This window comes from Diabrotica virgifera, chromosome 9 (assembly GCF_917563875.1).
Source record: "Diabrotica virgifera virgifera chromosome 9, PGI_DIABVI_V3a".
In the NCBI taxonomy this organism is placed as follows: Eukaryota; Metazoa; Arthropoda; class Insecta; order Coleoptera; family Chrysomelidae; genus Diabrotica; species Diabrotica virgifera.
Window position 1 is genome coordinate 83,416,085 of NC_065451.1, and position 22,952 is coordinate 83,439,036.

At 33.9% G+C, this 22,952-nt stretch overlaps 2 protein-coding genes across 2 annotated transcripts; one reads left to right on the top strand and one right to left on the bottom strand.

Annotated features, from left to right (window-relative positions):
• Nucleotides 1–11,260: 11,260 nt before the first annotated feature.
• On the bottom strand, nt 11,261–13,674 carry LOC126892144 (uncharacterized). The gene is made up of 3 exons (XM_050661606.1): nt 13,553–13,674; nt 13,257–13,487; nt 11,261–12,260 (listed from the first exon to the last, which is right to left on the bottom strand). Exons 1-3 carry the CDS (start codon nt 13,615–13,617, stop codon nt 11,387–11,389), a joined length of 1,170 nt encoding a protein of 389 aa, XP_050517563.1. The 5' UTR covers nt 13,618–13,674; the 3' UTR covers nt 11,261–11,386.
• A 3,813-nt stretch (nt 13,675–17,487) lies between these two features.
• LOC126891061 (uncharacterized) lies at nt 17,488–18,804 on the top strand. The gene has a single exon (XM_050660239.1). The coding sequence runs from the start codon at nt 17,488–17,490 to the stop codon at nt 18,802–18,804; it is 1,317 nt and encodes a 438-aa protein (XP_050516196.1).
• The last annotated feature ends 4,148 nt before the right edge of the window (nt 18,805–22,952 follow it).

A 22,952-nucleotide genomic window follows, 5' to 3' on the forward strand; every position in this document is an offset into this window, starting at 1 on the left:
AAACACAAATTGTTTAATTTATTATTTTTTTTATTGTGATAACGTCAATAGTTTTAAACTTAAATTGTAGCCTATTCCCACCTAAAATAGTAAATTATATAAAAAATAAAAGGAAGACATTAAGATATTACAACATGACGGGTGGCGGCGCAGTCATACCCAGGGATTAGCGACTCTCTGAGTTTGTTCGGCGCACTCAGGCCCCCAGCTTAACGTAGCTCAGGTAAAATTGGCGCATTCCTCCCCTGCCCATATTGTCTATGCGGAGAAGTTGGTGATATGAACCATGTAATCCTAGAATGTTCAAGAGATAAGAAGAGCATTGAATCATTTTTCGAAGATATGGTAAATCTCAAATTCTGTTTGCCAACCAATCTAAATTGTATAATTTGTAGTAATAATATTAACTTATATCATTGTTTGTATAATCATTTAATTCGTTGCAAAATGAAATTGTAAAAAACCAACACCATTGGAAACAATTCTGCGATACAAAATATTATTGTGTGTTCACGAAAAAATTAACATAAAAAAATAAAAATAAAAAAAAGTTTAAAAAAAAGTAAAATAATGAACAAATAAAAAAACAAAAAAAATACAATAAAAAAGGAATTAAAAACTAAACAAAAGACTACATAAATAAAGAATTAAAAAAACAAAAAATATAATTAAAAAAAATTCAAAAATATACATATAAAAAATGCACTAAACAGTAACACACACATTTTACTAACATAATAACATTTATCCTACGGTGTGAGAATTTAAACAATTAATTTATTTATATTGGATCATAGAAAAATGCTCTTTTTATATTTTATAAATAAAAAATAAGTCTGGCTAATTATTTTATGCCAAAGCCAATTATAAATAAAAAAAATTATATAAGTGTACTTATAATACTATACATTAATAAAAATATTAGAACACATTTCAATCTGTTTTGTTTTTAATCCAGTTTGACACACGTAATATCATACCTTTTAAAATTTCATATAGGGTAGCAGCACCATTTTTGGCCACTTCACCGTTAGTGGCCACCTAAACCAATAATCTAATATAATAAGGTCCGAGTTTACCGCCTTTACGGAAATCGGAAGAATTTCGACTATATTCGTTGCTCTACAATTTGCGACTTATTCTGATTTACAGGTTAGTTTGTACTTATTCTTGAAGTAGGTGACACTGTGTATTAGATCTTCTGTCAACAATATACGTAAGAAAACAGGTAAGTTTATTTAAGCTGTATTTAAGCCAAATATTAAAATTTTGTGATCAACGTATGATTTTAAGTTTTGGGTATGATTTCTTTACGATTTCATCTGTTTTTAAACTCCTTATTTTATCTCGATACATTATTAAATTGGGTGGCCACAAATGGAACACTTATTTTTGTATTCACACCATTAATGGCCATTTGCTGGCTACTATTAGAACACTTCTGACCTATTTGTGGCCACAGCAACTGTTTAATAGTGGCTACTAATGGAACAGTTAAATCCAATTTTGGTCATATGACATAATTTACTGACTACTTTAAAAACACGTGTGTTCCCATAGTAGCCAGTTATACTCTACAGGGTGTTTTACTCGCAACGAACCGTTCGTTAACAAAATGATTTAAAAATATTTTGTAATAATCAAGGTATCCCAAAATGGGGTTGTAAAACAAAAATATAATTTTTTTATGGAGAACCCTGGAGTATGCATTTACTATACATTGACATTTATTTAAAACAAATAAGAAACCATACCGTTACCGGTAAAACATCATGTACATAAAAATATAACTAATAATTTATTTATAAATGTTTGTTATTATTACAGATAATGGCACGGAGTAAAAAGAAAATTGAAATCAAGAAAAAAAATAATAATGTACGACAACGACCAAAACGAACATTTTTTTCAATACGAACCTCAGCAAGTAAAGAATGCATTGGAAGCTATTCGAGGTGGAATGAAAGTAAGTACAGCATGTAATTTGTATGAAGTACCCCGTTCCACAATACGCAATAAGTTAAGTGGAAGAGCTCCAGAAACATCAGGCAAAGTCGGAAGAAGTCCAGTTTTAGGGAAGATCATAGAAGATCGGCTGGTACACTGGATCAAAACTACAGCTAAAATGGGTTTTCCTATTTGTCGAGAAGGCCTTTATTTTTCAATAAACAAATTGGTAGAAGACAGTCAACTAAAAACCCCTTTTAAAGCAAATACTCCTGGGAGGAAGTGGTTTCATCTATTTATGCGTAGATTTCCAGAACTCTCATTAAAGCAGTCTGAATACATAAATAGAGCCAGATCATTAATTACTGAAGAAAAAATCCGAAACTGGTTCAAAGAAACTTTGGATTTACTTGGAGATGATAAGCATGTTTTGGATGATCCGGCAAGAATCTGGAATATGGATGAGACGTCTTTCTATTTATGTCCAAAAGGCGGTTTAATTTTAGCGGAGAAAGGTCTTCCAGTTTACAATACTTCATCCTCCTCGGACAAAGAAAATATAACCACTTTAATAACAGCAAATGCTTTAGGGAAAATGGCACCACCCCTTACACTTTTTAAATATGATCGGCTTCCTGAGAAGATCTGCAAAAATATTCCAAGAGACTGGGGAGTTGGAAAATCACCCAAAGGATGGATGACATCAAAGTGTTTTTACGAATACTTTTCAAATGTGTTTATTCCTTTTATTCACGAAAGTAATATTGCGTTGCCGATTATAGTTTTTTTGGACGGACATTCCTCGCATTTAAGTTTGCCTTTAAGTCGATTGTGCATTGAGAATAAAATTATAGTTGTGTGTTTACATCCAAATACGACACACATCCTTCAGCCGTTGGATGTCAGTTTCTTTTTTCCGTTAAAAAGTAAGTGGAAAACTGAAGTAAAAATGTACAGATTTCACAACGGCAGAGATGTCAAAAAACATGACATTCCACAACTCCTTCAAAAAATTATGGATGAAACTGATTTTACTAAATCTCTACAAAATGGGTTTAAAACATGTGGACTTTTTCCGTTTTCTGCTAATAACGTAGATTATTCTAAAATCACATTAAAGAAAGAACCCATAGTAGTCTCTAGCAAAACGAAAACTTGTCTGACACATTTAAAATATTTGGAGTCTAAAATTCATCCCGACGTTTTAAAACAATTCAAACAGTCCAAATACGATGCTTTTGATGAATCATTGTACAATATATGGGTACAGTTTAAAAACGAAGAAGATTTATTACATGACCCTATTGAGAGTGTCAGCAAATTGTCGGCTGAGGAAATTCCTAACCATTATATGGTAGACAATTCCATTGTAATTGAAGTGGAAGATAATAATGTACTAACATCAACTCCAACAGTCTCTAATATTGTAGAATTTGACTTTCCAGAGTATAATAATCCTTCCTTTAAAGAAAGCAGTTTCATAGACAATGCTACAGAAATGTTAATAGATAAAGAGTTAGCAAAAAATTCTGATGTGGTTATGGACAATGAATCGATTGGAAGCGATTCATGGAAAAATAGCAGTGTTATTAATAAATTGACGGACTCGCCTATACCTTCAAATGTTGACTTAATGACTTCATCTGTTGGTACTACCATTGTCTATACTCCGAAAAGAAGGCCTGTAGACCTATTAAGTAACATTCTAATTTATCCCAGTGACGAAAACATTTCCAAGAAAACCAGAAAGCGTGAAATCTTACCTTCTGTGCTAACATGTAATACATGGTTGGAACTTGCGGTGGCTAAAGAAAAAGAAAAAGAACTTGAAATGGAAAAAAAAGAAAAAAAGAAGCAAGACAAAGAGGCGAAAAGAGCCTGTAAAGAAGAGAATCTAAAAAAAACTTCTAGGATAAATGGAATTAAGATAAAATCTAAAGAGACTAAAAAAAACGAACTAATAAACAAAACAGTTTCCGTGAGTAATGTAAAGGCCCCTGAAGATGTAAAACAAGTAATTGGAAACGGGTTAGAAAAGACCAATCTCACACAAGAATCAGGGGAGGAACCTGTATGTGAGGAGGCCAAAAATATACAGAATGTAGTTGAAGAGAACCCTCTTGACATATGTACTGCGGATAAAGTATCTACATACGTAATTGTACAGTACGAAAGTAAGTTTTTCCCAGGAATAATTACTGACGAAAAAAATGGCAAGGTTTTAATCAGCACAATGGAAAACTATGGGAATGATTGGAAGTGGCCACAAAAAAAGGATGAAATTTGGTATGAAAAGGATGAGGTAATGGAAGAAATTCAACCACCTTTAAAAAAAAATTCAAGGGGTTACTTTTTTGTTGAAGAGATCAATAAATATTATAAATTTTAGTAATTCGTGTTGATTAAAACTGTTGTAATAACAATTTTTTTTATTAAAACTACTATCCTTTTCATGTAATTTTATTAACATTTCTAGTAATTAAATATAATTTTTCTACCTTTAGTAAAAAAATGTGTTAACTAAAAATACTAGAAACTATCATCCTTATCTATGTAGAATTAAACAAATGGTTTCTGAATAAACCACATTAGGAGCAAAGTGGTCACAAATGGTACAAAGTTAGTTTTTATATGCTTTCTGAATTAAAAATACCTAACAAAATGTCCTTATAATTTAACTTCAAACGTAAGTGGCTATTAAATCAAACAAAGTTAACGTCATACGTTTGCTCAATTACAAGTCCGCAGCTCTAATTTTTGATTTTTAATGATTTATTAAGGCCAAGAAATTCCTTAAGATGGCCAAAAATGGTGCTGCTACCCTAATCATTCGTTTTGACAGATGAATAAACGGCCGTGATAAACCTGGTTTTCCATCACGCATGAAGGAACATATTGGTTTTTCCTTGCTGTATGTTGGAAACGACATTAGATATCAGATATATCATTTATAAGATTTTGTATGTATCAAAACAATTTTCCACTAATTTCAATTCCAATGCCAGAACCACAACCACGCACCTCAAGGAAAGCTACACGAAGCTTTTCAATTATTTTGGCTTTTTTAGTTTAGTGTTTTTGGGAACAAATTTATGGGCACTAGTATTCGATGAGGTTTTTAAAAAACGTAATTTATTGAGGATCTGTGTGCATCCATAAAAAACTTTTAAATTTATCCAAAAATTAAACCAGACATAGCTGCACAGAGAGAAACCAGATGGGAGAAGGTCTGTAGGAAGGTGTAGAAAGAGGTGGAAAGATGTAGTCAGAGAAGATTTGGAGAGAATGGGAGTAAAAAAATGGGAAATGGTGGCACAGGACCGACAAACATGGAAGGTAATAGTAAACGCGGCAAAGACTCTTGAAGAGTTATACCGCCATTGATAATGATGATGACTAAATACTTTTGACGTTAAATTTACAAAAATGAACAGGTTTTTTTGCATTATAATCAAGATTATCGTTTTCAGGACCAGCATTTATCATCACAAATAGGAAATGTTTTGAACAGGGTTATTCAAAACAGAGTGAGCAAAAGATTTAAGCGAATAATTACATGATTCCCAGAGCCTTAGCTCATTCCCCATGTTGCACGATTTTTTAAAGAACTCACAATTTTAATTCGATATTTGGTAATCGAAATTACATGTCATGCTTAATTTTAATTGCTAATCATTATTTTCGTACCGAAAAGCGGTTTAATGGCGATTGCTATAATAGCCCTATACATCTATACACTAATGGAACGCAGATAGAGCGCGTAAACAGTCTTGCTACCTAGGAACTATTATAAATGAGCAGTGGAGCAGAAAAGTTGAAAATGGTGGAAGTACTAAGCAACAACGGTTCTCCTTTGTCGAAAGACTTCCATTGAAGTCTTAAACAAGTCTTTGTCTGAAACAAGATTAAATTCAATAATTATGCTCCCTGTCCTGGAATAAGAGAGATAAAGATTTTCATAAGTATTACAATAGGTAGAAAATATCCAATATCGAACTGGGTCAAGATTGTGTAATATCGACTAACATTTACCTTGATTGTTTATTTAAATATTTAGTGTACGAATCTTTGAGCCACGGGTGCTGAATAAGCAACCCGTGTATTTGTAAAAATAACAGTTCGATTGTCAAATAATACAATGAAAAGATTAGAATAAACTTGGTGTTCGTCGAGGTAAGATGTTTCATTCTCCCTTAACTACTTAACATTGAAAAGAACCCTTAGCCACGACCTTAGTTACAAGTTATATTACATGGCGGTCCAGAAGGTCTTTGTTAAGTAGTTATTGTACTTAGGTAAGTGTAAATTTTAAGAAGAAGTTAATTAAGAAATAAGAAGATGGAAAATAAAAGAAAATTAAAATAAGGGAAACTTAAGTTAGAAAAAGTTAAGTAAATCTAAACTAAAACAATGGGAGCGACGAGAAACTGGAAGAGAAAAAGAAAATTGGGGTAAAGTATCTATCCCCCATAGATATTATTAGCTGATAGATGGAATTTGCGATGCCCACCAGACTAGACATTGGAGACACGTCGACATGGACGAAAATTGGGAATTCTGGAACCATGGAACCAGCCGACGCGGCGTCAGGAGGACGCACATCCACGAAATGGACAATGGTGGACAAGGACAAAAGTACGTGATGTGTGAGTAATTTGACTATATTGTATTTATTGCTTTAATAAATAATATATAATATATAATATATTTATTGCTTTAATAAATAATATATAATACTAAAAATACAGGAGTAAAGAAACAAACGCTCATATGGTATTCATTGATCTTGAGAAAGCATATGATAGAGTTCCTCGAGAGATTCTGTGGTGGGCACTCAATAAGAAAGGAGTCCCTGGTGAATATGTAAAGATTGTGAGGGATATGTATGAGGGAGTAACGACTAGTGTTAGGACAGGTGTGGGAGAGACTGATAAATTTCATGTGAAAGTAGGATTGCACCAAGGCTCTGTGCTTAGTCCGTATTTATTCTCATTAGTTTTGGACCAGATAACAGCGAAACTACAGGGTAACATTCCATGGTGCTTAATGTATGCTGATGATGTCGTGTTAGTAGGAAATAGTGAAAGAGACTTAGAACAAAAACTGGAACAGTGGAGACAAGCTCTGGAGGAAAAAGGTTTAAAACTTAGTAGGACAAAAACAGAGTATTTGGAATGTTCATTTAAAGATGGAGCTACTACAAATAAAATGGTATCTTTGGATGGTGAAATGATTGTGAAAAGCAATAGTTTTAAGTACCTAGGATCGGTATTACAGAGTAATGGAGAAATAGATGGAGATGCATGCAGTAGAATTAGGGCTGGATGGATGAAGTGGAAAGAAGCGAGTGGTGTGTTGTGTGACAGAAAAATTCCAATGAAGCTGAAGGGAAAATTCTATAAAACAGCCATAAGACCGGCTATGATGTACGGGACTGAATGTTGGGCAGTGAAAAAGAAAGAGGAACAACGAATGCATGTAGCGGAAATGAGAATGCTTAGATGGATGAGTGGAGTGACAAAGAAGGATAAAATTAGAAATGAGTATATTAGGGGAAGTCTAGGTGTGGCACCAATTGATGCCAAAATGAGAGAGCATAGGTTAAGATGGTTCGGTCATGTTCAACGTCGAGACGTTAATCACCCAATACGAAGAATAGCTGAAGTGCAGATTCCTGGAAGGAGTAGGAGAGGAAGACCAAAGAAGACCTGGGGGGAGGCGATAAGGCAGGACATGTTGGTAAAGGGGATTAACATTGATATGACCCAAGACAGAATTGTGTGGAGAAATGCAATTAGGGAAGCCGACCCCGCATAGGGATAAGGCAAAGAGAATGATGATGATGTATTTATTGCTTTAATATTTCTCATATATTGCATATAGCCTAACATAAGAATAATTTTTATTTTGGAATCCAATAATTATTATTAAATTAGGTCATCAATTAAATTTTCGAGTTTTTACTAAGTACATATATAAATATATTCAATAATTTAGATTTAGATGGTTTTTGATCAACTACATTGATACTTGATATTAAGTTTTATTGTTAACGAAAATAAAAGGTTATTTTGCAATTCTTTTAATAGAAAGAATGCAACTATTTGATGATACTATGATACGTAAAAATAATGATTTAATTTTCAATTTTTTTTCTATCAAGCAAAATATGCCATTTAAAGATTTTTATTTGTGCGAAGGTATATTTATATTTACATATTTTCAAATGTTGACGTTATTTGACCGTGAAAACACGGATAAAGAAATACTATGATAAGGAATTTTGCTGACAGAAGATATATACACGATTTAAAATTACGAATTGTATTATTATACACTAGAAAAAGGTGTAGAAACAGTTTTATAATAAAACAAGATACCTATTGAGAGTATAATCGAAAGAATTATTATTTGGATTATTTATAAGAAAAGGAAAGAAAATATTTTTAAGAAGTTGGAACAAAATGGAAAATCCAACATAATGGACAAGAATAATTTCGACGGAATATTGAGTTCCCGAATAAACTCAAGGATTAAGAAGCAAGATTTAGAGATTTTTTTTATTTACCGATGATATGACAAAGAAATAAAACCTAGAAAGGAAAAAATATAGCAAAGAAACTATGAAAAATTATGTAAGACTGAAATGATCGACAATTGATATGATTTTAAATGAATCGATTTTATAATTACAAAGAATATTATCCCATACAGTGACTAACGAAGATTCAAACAGCATTCATAGATGCAATCGGAATAAACTATGAATATTTTGACAAAACGAAAATTTAAGGACAAGTTAGTAAGATGTTACAAAAAAAAAATGAAATACTGAATGACAAAAGTTATTGATAAAATAATGAAGTACCTATCTAAGGAGACATTATTCTGAGACATATGCATATTATATGTAAATATACTTTAAGTTTTTATATTAGAAATATATTTAAATATTTGAATGAATAATATAATTTATGTAAGGCTTTATAACAGGTATAACTAGAGAAATAGAGATAAGACTATTGTGTTGTGACGGTATAATATAAAGTGACTAATTGCGCGAATAAGTGAGAAAAAACTATTATTTAGTAGATAGCACCAACTCATATTATTTATTTAGCGTATATTTACAAGTTTTCGTTCCTAATCCTTTTTAAGTAAATATTTTATGGGTCCGCGGCCCAGACACAGAAACATTAGGATTTAAATTTTTTAGCCCAGAACCAGACTTAGGTATTAGGTAGAACCAGTATTAGGTATTCAGCGATGGTAGCTGAGCATTTCTGGTGAATTTTTTTAACAGAATATAGTCTATTTTTATTACCACTTTCTTTCGAATTTTTTTCATTAATGAATACTGAAGTTTTTAGATACCGATAACAATCCTTTTTGTTTTGATTTAGTTTTAAAAATTTTTAGATTTCGATTTTTTAATATCGGTCGAATTTTAGTACAAATATGATGTTTAATGTTTTATGATAAATTATTGAGATAACTGATTTTTTTAATATATTAAAAGCATAATTAATTTAAGGCAATCTAGACAAACAAAAAAAAACACACTCTTGTCAAGAAAAAGGTACAAAATGAAGATCAGAAGATTTTAGCATACCCAGTTTTTGTTTTGAAGTAATCCTATTCTCAACTAAGGGGGAGCACTAGGTTCAGACAGGAATTTGGGGATGCGAGAAGTAGAAAAAGATTTTTTAAGCGCACAACTATCCATTTTGTCTTTTTGGAACTAACCTTCTCACGACTAAGGACGTGTAAAAGGACCGGAAGCAAAGTCAAGGGTATAAAGTTGCGGAAAAATACCCACCAAGTAGGTAAGGGTTAGAAAATGAAGAATTTTTAAAGTAAATGATATATAAATATATAATTATGAAAAATGATATGAATATGTATGAAGGAAGATATTATATGAAATATGAAGTAAATGATAATAAAGAAGAAATATGAATAAGAAGAAGAAGAATAGTACACTATGAAGAAAGTACTAAGTATAAAGAAAATAAAGAAAAATGTAATTAGTGTGAAGTATGTACCTGACAAGAAGAAAAAGAAGAAGTAGAAGAAAAAAGAGAGAATTTTTAAAAGAAGAATATATAAAAATTTGAGAACATCAAAAGAATTGTCTTATAAAAGTCTAGTAACAGAATAAGAATTAAGAGAGTAAATTAAATTTTAAGAGTTTAAGCTGTAATTTCTTTCTAAATCTTTGAGTTAAAGTAAAGTATAAAATATAATTTCTGAGTGTAGAATTTCGCGAGTAATAAGAACAGAAATATGTAAGAATAGACAATATTTTACATTATCGAAGTTTGTGTTTGTAAATTATGTATATGTATTTATGTTTAGGTTTAATTTTTCAAGGTAATGTTTGTGTTTTATTGGCGTATAGAAGTGAAAGTGTAAAATAAGCAAACTTGTACATAGTTTCACTTTCATTTGGATAGGTCAGTATAATATGACACAATTTTGACGAAGTATAAAATAAATTTGTTAGTAAACACACCGTAAAATTTATCCTTATACCAATTAAGATTTTTTTTCATTTCGTAAATCAGATAATAAAAAAAATCTTAAAGAGAGGAAGGATGGTGTCCTGGAATAAGAGAGATAAAGATTTTCATAAGTATTACAATAGGTAGAAAATATCCAATATCGAACTGGGTCAAGATTGTGTAATATCGACTAACATTTACCTTGATTGTTTATTTAAATATTTAGTGTACGAATCTTTGAGCCACGGGTGCTGAATAAGCAACCCGTGTATTTGTAAAAATAACATAGTTCGATTGTCAAATAATACAATGAAAAGATTAGAATAAACTTGGTGTTCGTCGAGGTAAGATGTTTCATTCTCCCTTAACTACTTAACATTGAAAAGAACCTGAAGATTAGAACCACTTTAGTTACCAGAGTATCCACGTATATTACACCACCCCTTTTTAATATATTCCCGCTTAAAGGCTCCCCCAAACCAACGCGGAAAATTCGCATTACCTGCGGAATTCCGTACCGCATACGATTCGCATTGAATTGTTTCCACTGTGGTAAGTATACAAGTTCAGACAAGTACGATTTTCGTCGTTCGGGCATGCGTTTTGTCTGCGTATTTATTCTTCCGGAATCTTAGTTCGCACTCGACAGCGTTTTTATCGGTTTCGCATGTGAAAAAATTGAAAATGGAGAGAATTATTGAGTTGGTTCGAAAGTATCCTATTCTCTATGACCTTTCTCATGAAGATTATAAAAATGTAAGGAAAAAGGACAAGATTTGGACTAGAATAGGAGAAGAAATGGGCGAAAATGGTGAGTAGTTTTACGATTTGTATTGGTTTATTTTTCTACATCTAAGACTAAAGAAAAGCAGAGGCCTAAACAATACTATATTTACTGCAAGAAGAGTCCATTATTTTCATCGTGAACAATTTATTCATAGTCCTGAATTAAAATACGTGGCAAATTTTTCTCGAACAGAAAATGCCAGTCTTGCAGCTCTCCTTGGGTCATTGTCCAAATTTTGAAATGCTCCAAGTTCAGGCTCTGGTGGATCTAAAAGTTCTATGAATCTATCATCACATTTTTTTGTCCTTAGAAAATTATGCAAAATACATGCAGTTTTCACAATGAGAATACTAGTATCAATTTTTGTTTCCATTGGTCTGTAGAATATACGCCATTTTTGTGCCAATATTCCGAAAGCGTTTTCTACTACTCTTCTCGCTTTACAGAGCCTCACATTATAATTTTCCTTGAAAATATCTGTTCTGCTTTGACTGTATGGAAAGGGCCTCAACAAGTATGGTTTTAGTGCAAAGGCTTCGTCTACAATTAAGACATGGGGGGAAAGTTCATTCTGGCCTGAGAGATTTTTCGGCTCAGGTACACCCATCTGATTTGTTTCAAATCTTCTTCCCATGTTGGAAGCTTCGAATATTCCACCGTCGCTGTTTTTACCAAAACCGCCAATATCAACTGAAATGAATCTATAATCTGGGCCAACAATAGCCATTAATACTGTAGAAAACTTATTCAAATAACACCAATAATTAGATCCTGTTTTGTCTGGACACTTGATAGTAACATGCTTGCCATAGATGCTACCAATACAATTTGGGAATCGCCAGGTATTTCTAAAACCTTCTTCAGATTTTTTCCATATTTCTGTAGTTGGTTCGGGCAAGTAAATATGTTGCAAATTTCTACATAAAGCTTCACAAACTTCTACAACTATGGCACTTACAGTCGAAAACCCGACTCTAAAACTATGGCCTATTGTATAAAATGTATCTCCGGTAGCCAGATACCTAAAAAAGAGTATTTTGTTTCAGGGGATGAGATTTAAAAAAAATGGAGGAATCTGCGCGATACGTACGCTAAGTACATAAGAACTAATAAAACTAGAACTGGACAAGCGGCAAGCGATAAAAAAAAATGGATATGGGCAGATCATATGGAATCGTTCAAACCGTTCCTAAATTTTGCTAAGACTGCATCCAATGTCACAGATGTTGATACACAAGAATCTGAAGCATTCCCAAATATAGAATCACCCGAAAATATATTAACGGATGAAAATTCCGCAGTACAGAAACCAACGTGTAGTAAAAATCTACTAACAACTCAGACAGATGATTCCCAGAATAAGATTCAACCCTCCTCATCGAAACCTACTCGAAATGAAGCTCCTAGGGTTACTCTTTCAAATGAAACTCCTTCTACAGGCAGAACAAACAGAAAACGCAATTCTGAGCCATCCACAACTGTGAAAGATATGATAAGTTATTTTGAGAGCAAAAAGAGAGTAGTGCATGATGCTACCGATCAACTGTTTTTGGCTCATGCTTCTACGGTAAAATCTTTCTCTCCTAGAAGGCAAATTGAAACAAAAATGAAGATTGCGCAAGTTATCATGGAGCAGGAGTTGCTTCAATTGGAGGAAAGTTCTTTGAATAGCCATCAATCTAGAGCTGAAAGTACAGACACCTATCAAAACCCCTCTTCCGTCGGAAGTATTTCGGTTGTATCCCTACCTTCACCAAATGACACTGCATTACATAAACAATCGAATACTTCTGGGTTCTATGAAGTGAATTGTGAAAATAATTATATTACACTACACAACTTGGCGCAGAGTTGCAACCAAGCAGCTTCTCATAATCCATCAGTTTCCAACTATGTCAATTCCTTTGACCCTTACAATACATAAAGTATATTTTAGAGTTATTTTGATCCTTATTCTCTTTTACTGTAGTAAATTAATGATATAAATAATGCCTGCAGTTTTTTTTTCATTTTCTTACCTTAATGTTATGGCCAACCGTTCTTCGGGAGAAATAGCTTCTCGGTAATTCGTGTCTGATTTTCTAATATTATTTTCTACAAGGTGCAACAGTTCATCGAAACAATCTATTGTCATTCTAAAATAAATGTAGCATCTTTTATCGTCTTTTCGTAATTGAGGCATCAGCGTGTGATATTCCCCACATTTCAGTCTTTCTAGATTGATATCATGAACCCATTTTCTTCTTTTCCTAAGATTAAATTCATAATATAGTCCATATTGTTGTTTTAGGATAACTATAGATAACAATTTTACCTTGAATTGTCGTCCTCCATTGCTAACATTACAAGAGCTTCTTCTTCATCTGATGATGTATACATTTTTGTGAAGAATTGAGATCACTGAGTAGTATTCTTTGTTTTTCGTTGTCACCAACTCTTCTCAAACTAGACACATACGAGTATAACGCGAATATATTCGCTTCAATATGAAGTTCTTTACGAATTCCGTCAGGAATTCGACTGCGAACTTTCCGTCACGAATCCGCTGCGAATAATTCGCGTTGGTTTGGGGGAGCCTTAACTCGGAAAATATTAACCGCACGAAAAAAATTGTCAAAAAGAAATTCTAGGAAATCATATTTGAAACAATTTTAAATATTCGTAAAAAAAATGAAAAGATCAAAATTATGTAAAAGTTAATTCTCTCTATTTTTGTATAGGTACCTACATTTTTGTCGTAAAACTAATAATTAACGAGATAATTCAATAGTTATGCTCTAACTGTCACTGTTTTCCCCCATAACTCGGAAAATATCGACCTCATAAAAAATTATAATATACAAAATTATAGAAAATTGCATTACATATCAACAATTTTAGTTCTCATACTTTTTTTTGTCGAAAAGTTGAAAATGGCGGATACATTGAGCAAAACCGGTTCTCGTTTAAAATCAAGCGGCGGCTAGTGCAACAGCGGAATTCAGTCGATATTTTAAATTTACACTACTATTGAACCCCCCTCAAAATTAGAAAAATTAAGTTTGGGGCACGGAAAAAACTTTTACGAGAGCTATTCCGCAGCAACTATTTCTTGGGGATTTTTTGTGGGGATATTTTCATCATCATCATCATCATCATCATCATCATCATCATCAATGGCGTTACAACTCTTCGTGAGTCTTTGCAGTGTTTACTATTGCCTTCCATGTTTGACGGTCCTGTGCCACTAATACCGATTGTCGGACTTCCATTTTCTCTAGACCTTCTTTGACTGCATCTTTCCACCTTTTTCTAGGCCGCCCTACAGACCTTCTTCCATCTGGCCTTTCCCAGAACACATTGTTTATAAAGCGAGTGTCGATACTGCGTATCACATGCCCTGTCCATCTGAGTCTATTGGCCTTTATACAGGGTATCCAGAAACTCTACCGACAAATGAAAACAGGAGATTCCTCAGATAATTTTAAGACAATTTAACCCAATTCGCCTAGTCCGAACATGCTTCCTAAGGGAGCTAGAGCTCTTTGAAGATGGCGTCATGTAATTAGTTTTTCTTAAATACCTCCAGAACGCTTCTATTTAGAAAAACAAAAATTGGTATACACATTTACTTTTCAGAGATGGATCGATTCCATCCATTGCGAATTTCTAGTACCGGTCATAGGCGTCCGTTTTGGGTAGGGCAACGGTTATTTTATCGCATAACTTTTTTGTCTTTAACTTTTAAGCATCTTTGACTCTAGATTATTAAACTATCAGGTATTCTAGTACTAAAAGGTACTCTTGCTTTAAGTCGGTATGATACACCGTTTTCTAGAAAAATCGATTTGAAAGTTTTTTGTTTTTGGAATTTGAAAAAAAAAATTGAAATAACTTTAAAAAAAGACGATGTATTTTACCAACATAAAGTAAGAGTAACTTTTAGTACTCGAATACCCCATAATTTAATAATTTAGTGTCAAAAATGCTCAAAAATTAAAGACAAAAAAGTTATGTTATTAAATAACTGTTGACCTACCCAAAACGGACGCCTATGACCAGTACTAGAAATTCGCAATTAATGAAATCGAGTTATCTCTGGAATATAAATAAATGTACCAGTTTTCGTCTTTCTAAACAGTTTTTTTTAATTTTTTTTTTTAATTCAAAAAGCAAAAAATTTTCAAATCAATTTTTCTAGAAAACGGTGTTTTCTACCTGCTTAAAGCAAGAGTACCTTTTTGTACTAGAATACCTCACAATTTAATAATCCAATGTCAAAAATGCATAAAAGTTAAAGATAAAAAAGTTATGCGATAAAATATCCGTTGCCATACCCAAAACGGACGCCTATGATCGGTACTAGAAATTCGCAATAGATGGATTAGATTTATAGCTGGAAGATAGATAAGCGTACCAATTTTTGTTTTTCTAAATAGAAGCGTTCTGGAGGTATTTAAGAAGAACTATTTACAAGACGCCATCTTCAAAGAGCTCTAGCTCCCGTAGGAAGCATTTTCGGACTAAGTGAATTGAGTTAAATTGTCTTAAAATTATCTGAAGAATCTCCTGTCTTCGGTTGTCGGTAGAGTTTCTGGACACCCTGTATATCTGACTAGATTTTCCTTTCCGAATAAACTCTAGCTCGTTATTGTATCTGCGTCTCCATTCGATTGTCACGCTGCCTCTGCAAGGGCCATATATCATTCGAAGGATTTTACGTTCCCACACCAGCAATTAATTTACTTCTCTTTTGTCTAGGTCAAATTTCTTATCTTTAGTACTATCCTTGGATTATAAGCTTTCATCTGACACCTCATGTGTCATTCTGGCAGGCATAGTGACGGAGGAGTTATAGTCGCCACCTTGGATTACCATCCTTGGATTATAAGCTTTCATTTGACATTCAACCTGGCGTAGTGACGGAGTTACATTCACGGTCGTACGGACATAAGGACAGACACCCTAGGTCAATTTTTTCATATTTAGTACCATCCTTGGATTATAAGCTTTCATTTGACACCTTATTTGTCATTCTACCTGGTACAATGACGGAGGAGTTATATTCGCGGTCGGACAGACTGACGGAAGACAGACTTGGTCAAATATATCATCTTTAGTACGATTCTTGGATTATGTTTTCATTCGACACCTTATTTCTCATTCTACCTAGTATAGTTATATTCGCGGTCGGACAGACCGACGGACAGACAGCCTTGGTCAAATTTCTCATCTTTTGTACCTTCATCATTATATATAATAAAACTAAGTTGATAAAATGTGTGTGCCGATAAAACTTAAAAAGGATTCCCGATACGATAAAGGGACTTTATCGTAGCCCTTTATCCCCCCTCGAACAAGTAAGTTCCCGTTTTAACTTAAAGGGCGTATTTTTAAAGATATAAGGGCTTTTCCAATTCCTCAACTTGAAAATTAAGTGAAGTAGTGGCGCCATCTGTTGTCGAGTAGTTGAACTCCATTCAGAACAACGATTATTTGAGTTGCGTTTCGAATGGCGCTGCGGGCAATTACAGCATGTGTAGCAATGACGCGAAATTTGAAATTCCAATTTCAACAAAGTCTTAAATTACATTTGTTTCTATAATAAAGTTATTAAATTTTGTGTATTTATACAGCATTAAGTAGCTTTTATTTTGGAGTTGAAGCGAGATAAGTTTAGTTATTCAAATTATTAATTATTAATTCTGAAAATATTTAAAAATTTAAGTTTTCAAATTTCGCGCCTTTACTACTTATGCTATAGCTGCAGAACTTATTGTTACGGCGGACGATAATGTCGAGTACATTCTAGAATGTGTAAAAGAAAATACTCTCGAACTTTTCCGAATATGCTAGAGCCTAGCTCTCTGAATATATAAGGGCCCGGTATCACCCGCCAGAGTTAGTTCGATTTGAAAAGCGATTGCGAAAGGAACTGAAAGAAGTTATCTGTGAGCATTTATTTTGAAGTATCACGTGTCAGTATTTTTAATAGTGTGTTTAATTAATTCTCGATTTTGAAGCCGAGAAGAAAAAAGTCGTCTGTGAGCCTTTATTGTGAAATATCAAATGTAAGTATTTTTAACCGACTTCAGAAAAAGGAAGTTCTCAGTTTGATTATTAATTATTTATATTAATTATTTTTGAAAAAATAATTATTTTTGAAAAGATAATTAATAGTGTCTTTAATTAATTCTAATGGTTGTTTTTCTTTTTCTTTTAATTGTTTGTCTATAAAATGTTTATTTAATTTATATTTTACAGAATACAATGCCTACACGTAAAAATGGAGGAGATCTTGCCAGTTCTGCAGCGAAACGGCGGAAACAAAAAGAACATAGAAGAAATGAAACGGAAGAAGAGCGCGAAGCACGTTTACAAAATCAACGAACTAGGATGAGAACTCTGAGAAGCACAAAAAATGAAGAAAGAAAAGAGAACGAAAGTATAGAAGAATCGAGAATTTTAAAAGATAATTTAACAAAGGAAGCATTCCACTACGAACCGACGAAAAAATATTACAATCATAAACATGTTGTGATCGGAAAAATGGATAACATTTGCCAATTTTGCCACGCGCAAAAATTCAGTAAAGAAACAGCAGGTCTCTGTTGCATGAATGGAAAAATTCGACTACCACCACTGGAAGCACCTCCACAGGAATTTCTACATTACATGACCGGGGAAACACAAGAATCAAAACACTTTCTTCAAAATATAAGATCATATAACTCCTGCTTTCAAATGACTTCTTTCGGTGTTACTTCGACCAACACTAATAGAAATAAATTTGAATATGTATTTTCAATTCAGGGGCAAATTTATCACAAAATAGGATCGTTACTGCCAATGCCTAACGAAGACTATAAATTTCTGCAAGTATATTTCATCGGAAATGAAGAACAAGAAATTGATCAACGATGCACAAATTTTAATGGATTGAGTCGCGAAATAATCCGAAATGTACAGAAGATCTTACACAGATACAATCAATTGATTTACATATTCAAAACAACATTAGACCGCATGATTTCTGATGACTATAAAATTGTAATTCGAGCCGATAAAAGACCACCTGGAGAGCACGAACGTAGATTTAATGTACCTCAGATAGATGAAGTTGCCATCGTAATTGTAGACAATGAAAATACAAGCCGTGACATAATTGTACAACGAAGAGGAAAAGGACTACAACGCATTGCAGAGACACACCGTTCCTATGATGCTCTTCAATATCCATTAATATTTCTGCACGGAGAGGACGGATACCATTTCAATATAAAACAAGTGCATCCTGAAACAGGCATAGAAACAAACAAAAAAGTCACTTCCAAGGAGTTCTATGCTTACCGCTTAATGATCAGAGACAATGAAACATACAATCACATACTCAACACTCGCCGTTTATTTCAACAATTTCTGGTAGATATGTACGCAAAAATAGAAGCAGAACGGATGCTTTACATAAGACTGAATCAGAAGAAACTACGCACAGAAGAATACATCCATCTTCGAGACGCGATCATGAATGACGGCAATATTGACGATATTGGAACAATGGTAATCTTACCCTCATCATACACATGAAGTCCAAGACATATGCATGAATATACTCAAGATGCCATGACTTACGTAAGAAAATATGGACGACCTGATCTCTTCATAACATTTACATGCAACTCATCATGGCCAGACATCAAAGAACAACTAAAATACGGACAAACCTCCATGGATCGACACGACATAATAGCCCGAGTTTTTCGACAAAAACAAAAAAGATTTATTGAAGTCATCACAAAATACCACATCTTTGGAACCGTTCGATGCTGGATGTATACAATTGATTGGCAAAAACGAGGATTACCTCACTCACACAATCTCATATGGCTACACGATAAAATTTATCCCACGGATATTGACAAAATCATCCAAGCAGAATTTCCCGATCTACAAAAAGATCCGGAACTGTACAACATAGTAGTGAAAAACATGATTCACGGACCATGTGGATCATTAAACTTCAATGCACCATGCATGAGTGATGGAAAATGTACAAAAAAATATCCAAAACCATACTTGGATGATACAAAAACTGAAGAAGACGGCTATCCGAAATATAGAAGACGATCACCGAAAAATGGTGGCTTCACAGCAAAAATAAGAATACAAGGCAAAGACGAACTGGAAATAGATAACCAATGGGTAGTACCATATAACCCACTACTTTCGAAAATGTTCCAAGCTCACATAAACGTTGAATACTGCAATTCAGTAAAATCTATTAAATACATATGTAAGTACGTAAACAAAGGTAGCGATATGGCAGTATTCCAAATAGTCCAAAATAGCGAACAAAATAACAGAAATGATGAGATTCTTATGTACCAAATGGGAAGATACATCAACAGTAACGAAGCAGTATGGAGGATTTTTAGTTTTCCCATACATGAACGCAAACCAGCTGTGCAGCATCTAGCAGTACATTTGGAGAATGGACAAAGAGTTTACTTCACAAGAGACTCGGCTAGAAAAATTGCAAGCGAACCACCTGAGAACACAACATTAACAGCTTTTTTCCAACTGTGCCAAACGGATTCATTCGCAAAGACATTACTGTATGTTGACGTCCCTATTTATTATACGTGGGACAAAACAAGGAAAATTTTTCAACGACGAAAACAAGGAATGCCAGAGGAGGGTCATCCAGAAATCATGAAAGCTGACACAATAGGTCGAGTATACACTGTACATCCAAACAATGCCGAATGTTTCTATCTCCGGATGTTGTTACACGAAATACGGGGACCAACAAGTTTCACAGATCTCAGGACTATTAACGGCTACCTATGCCAGACGTACAGAGAAGCATGCCAACGCTTAGGATTATTGGAAAACGATAACCACTGGGAATTAACACTACAAGAAGCTACACTCATAGCTTCAGCTGAACAACTTCGAGAGTTATTCGCCATAATTCTAACAACATGTAACCCATCGAACCCAAAACAACTATGGGACGCTTTCAAGAGGAGTATGAGTGATGATATATTGTACCAAATCCGACAAACTAATCCAGAACTGACTATAGAATTCAATGATGACATCTTCAATGAAACACTCATTCGCTTAGAAGATAAATGTTTAGCAATAAATAACCAGGCTTTAGTAGAACTTGGAATGCCAGCACCACAAAGAAATGCTTTCAGTGTGTTAAACTACGAAATTACAAAGGAAAAAAGCTACAACGTCAATGAACTGCTTGAATACATTGCTCACAACAAACCACTCCTCAATGACAATCAAAAAAAAGTTTACGACGTTATAATGGACCGGATAATTAACAACACTGGTGGAATTATTTACTTGGACGCACCAAGAGGCACCGGTAAAACGTTTCTACTAAATCTAATACTGGCAGAAATACGTGTTAAAAAACACATCGCACTGGCACTAGCATCATCCGGCATTGCAGCCACACTTATGGAAGGAGGACGAACTGCCCATTCTGCTTTACAACTACCGTTGAATATAGCAGAACAACAATTCCCGGTATGTAAAATCTCAGGAAAATCTGGACGGGGTCAATGTCTAAAACAAGCTAAAGTTATCTTATGGGATGAATGCACCATGGCCCATAAAAAATCACTTGAAGCAATGGACAGAACATTACAAGAATTGCGAAAAAACTCTGAAATAATGGGAGGAGCTCTACTCATACTGTCGGGAGATTTTCGACAAACACTTCCAGTTATTCCCAAGTCAACACCAGCAGACGAAATCAATGCATGCTTAAAAAAGTCACATCTCTGGTCACAAGTACAAATACTGCAATTAACAAAAAACATGAGAGTTGAATTATCAAAAGATGAAACAACAGCACATTTTGCTAAAATACTTTTACAAATAGGTGAAGACACATATCCTACTAACCAAACGACCGGCCTCATTGAACTCAATAGTGATTTCTGTAACATAGCCACTACTGAAAACGATCTAATCGACAAAATTTATCCAAATTTTGTTCAGAACTATACCAACGTAGAGTGGTTATTTCAAAGAACAATTTTGGCTACTAAAAATAATGTTGTTGACGATATCAATTTTAATATTCTAAAGAAAATACCTGGTGAAGAGAGAATATATAAATCGATGGACACGATGGTATCCAGCGAGGAAAGTGTCAACTTACCCACAGAATTTCTGAACTCTTTACAAGTACCAGGAATGCCATTACACTGCCTTCGTCTGAAAATTGGATCTCCAATCATACTACTGAGAAATCTCAGCTCTCCAAAACTATGTAATGAAACGAGGATGATCGTAAAACAGCTATCGAATAATATTATTGAAGCTGAACTTATTTCTGGAAAGAACAAAGGACAAACAGTATTTATACCTAGAATACCACTGATCTCTTCTGAATTGCCATTTCAATTTAAAAGATTGCAATTTCCAATTAAATTAGCTTTTAGTTTTACAATTAACAAAGCGCAAGGACAAACTTTAAAATATTGTGGCATTAACCTCAAAGAACCCTGCTTCTCTCACGGTCAGCTATATGTAGCTTGCTCAAGGGTAGGAAATCCGAAAAATCTATATATATATATATATATATATATATATATATATATATATATATATATATATATATATATATATATATATATATATACTCCAGACAGTAAAATGAAAAACGTTGTTTATAAGCAAATAGTGTAAAAAATGAGCGAATGTTTTCAATAAATTTTTTTACTATTACGTCATAGTTTATTTTTTTATTGCAACTACCGCGTAATCTCATATCAACTCCCGGGCGAAGCCGGGTATTATAGCTAGTTGGATTATAATATTTTATTCGACACCTCATTTGTTATTCTACCTGGTATAGTGACGGAGGAATATTCGCGGTCGGATGGGCAGACGGACAGACAGCCTAGGCCAAATTTATCATCTGTAGCACCATCCTTGGTTATAAGCTTTCATTCGACACCTCATTTGTCATTCTACCTGGCATAATGACGGAGTAGTTGAGTAGTTACATTCGCGGTCGGACTAACAGATGGACAGACAGCCTAGGTCAAATTTCTCATCTTTAGTACTATCATTGGATTAAAAGCTTTCATCTGACACCTCAAGTGTCATTCTAACAGGAATAGTGACGAAGGAGTTATATTTGCGGTCGGAGGGACCGACGGACAGACAGTCTAAGTCAATTTTCGCATCTCTAGTACCATCCTTGGATTATAAGCTTTCATTCGACACCTCATTTGATATTCTACCTGATATAGTGACGTAGGAATATTCGCGGTTGGATGGACAGCCGGACAGACAGCGTAGGCCAAATTTCTCATCTTTAGTACCATCCTTGGATTATAAGCCTTTATTCGACACCTCATTCGCTATTCTACCTGGTATAGTGACGGAGGAATATTCGAGGTCGGACGGACAGACAGCCTAAGCCAAATTTATCATCTTTATTGCCATCCTTGGTTATAGGCTTTCATTCGACCCCTTATTTATCGTTCTACCTGGTACAGTGACGGAGGAGTTATATTCGCGGTCGGAAAGACCGCTGACGGACAAACAGCCTTGGTCAAATTTCTCATCTTTAGTACTATCATTGGATTAAAAGCTTTCATCTGACACCTCAAGTGTCATTCTAACAGGAATAGTGACGAAGGAGTTATATTTGCGGTCGGAGGGACCGACGGACAGACAGTCTAAGTCAATTTTCT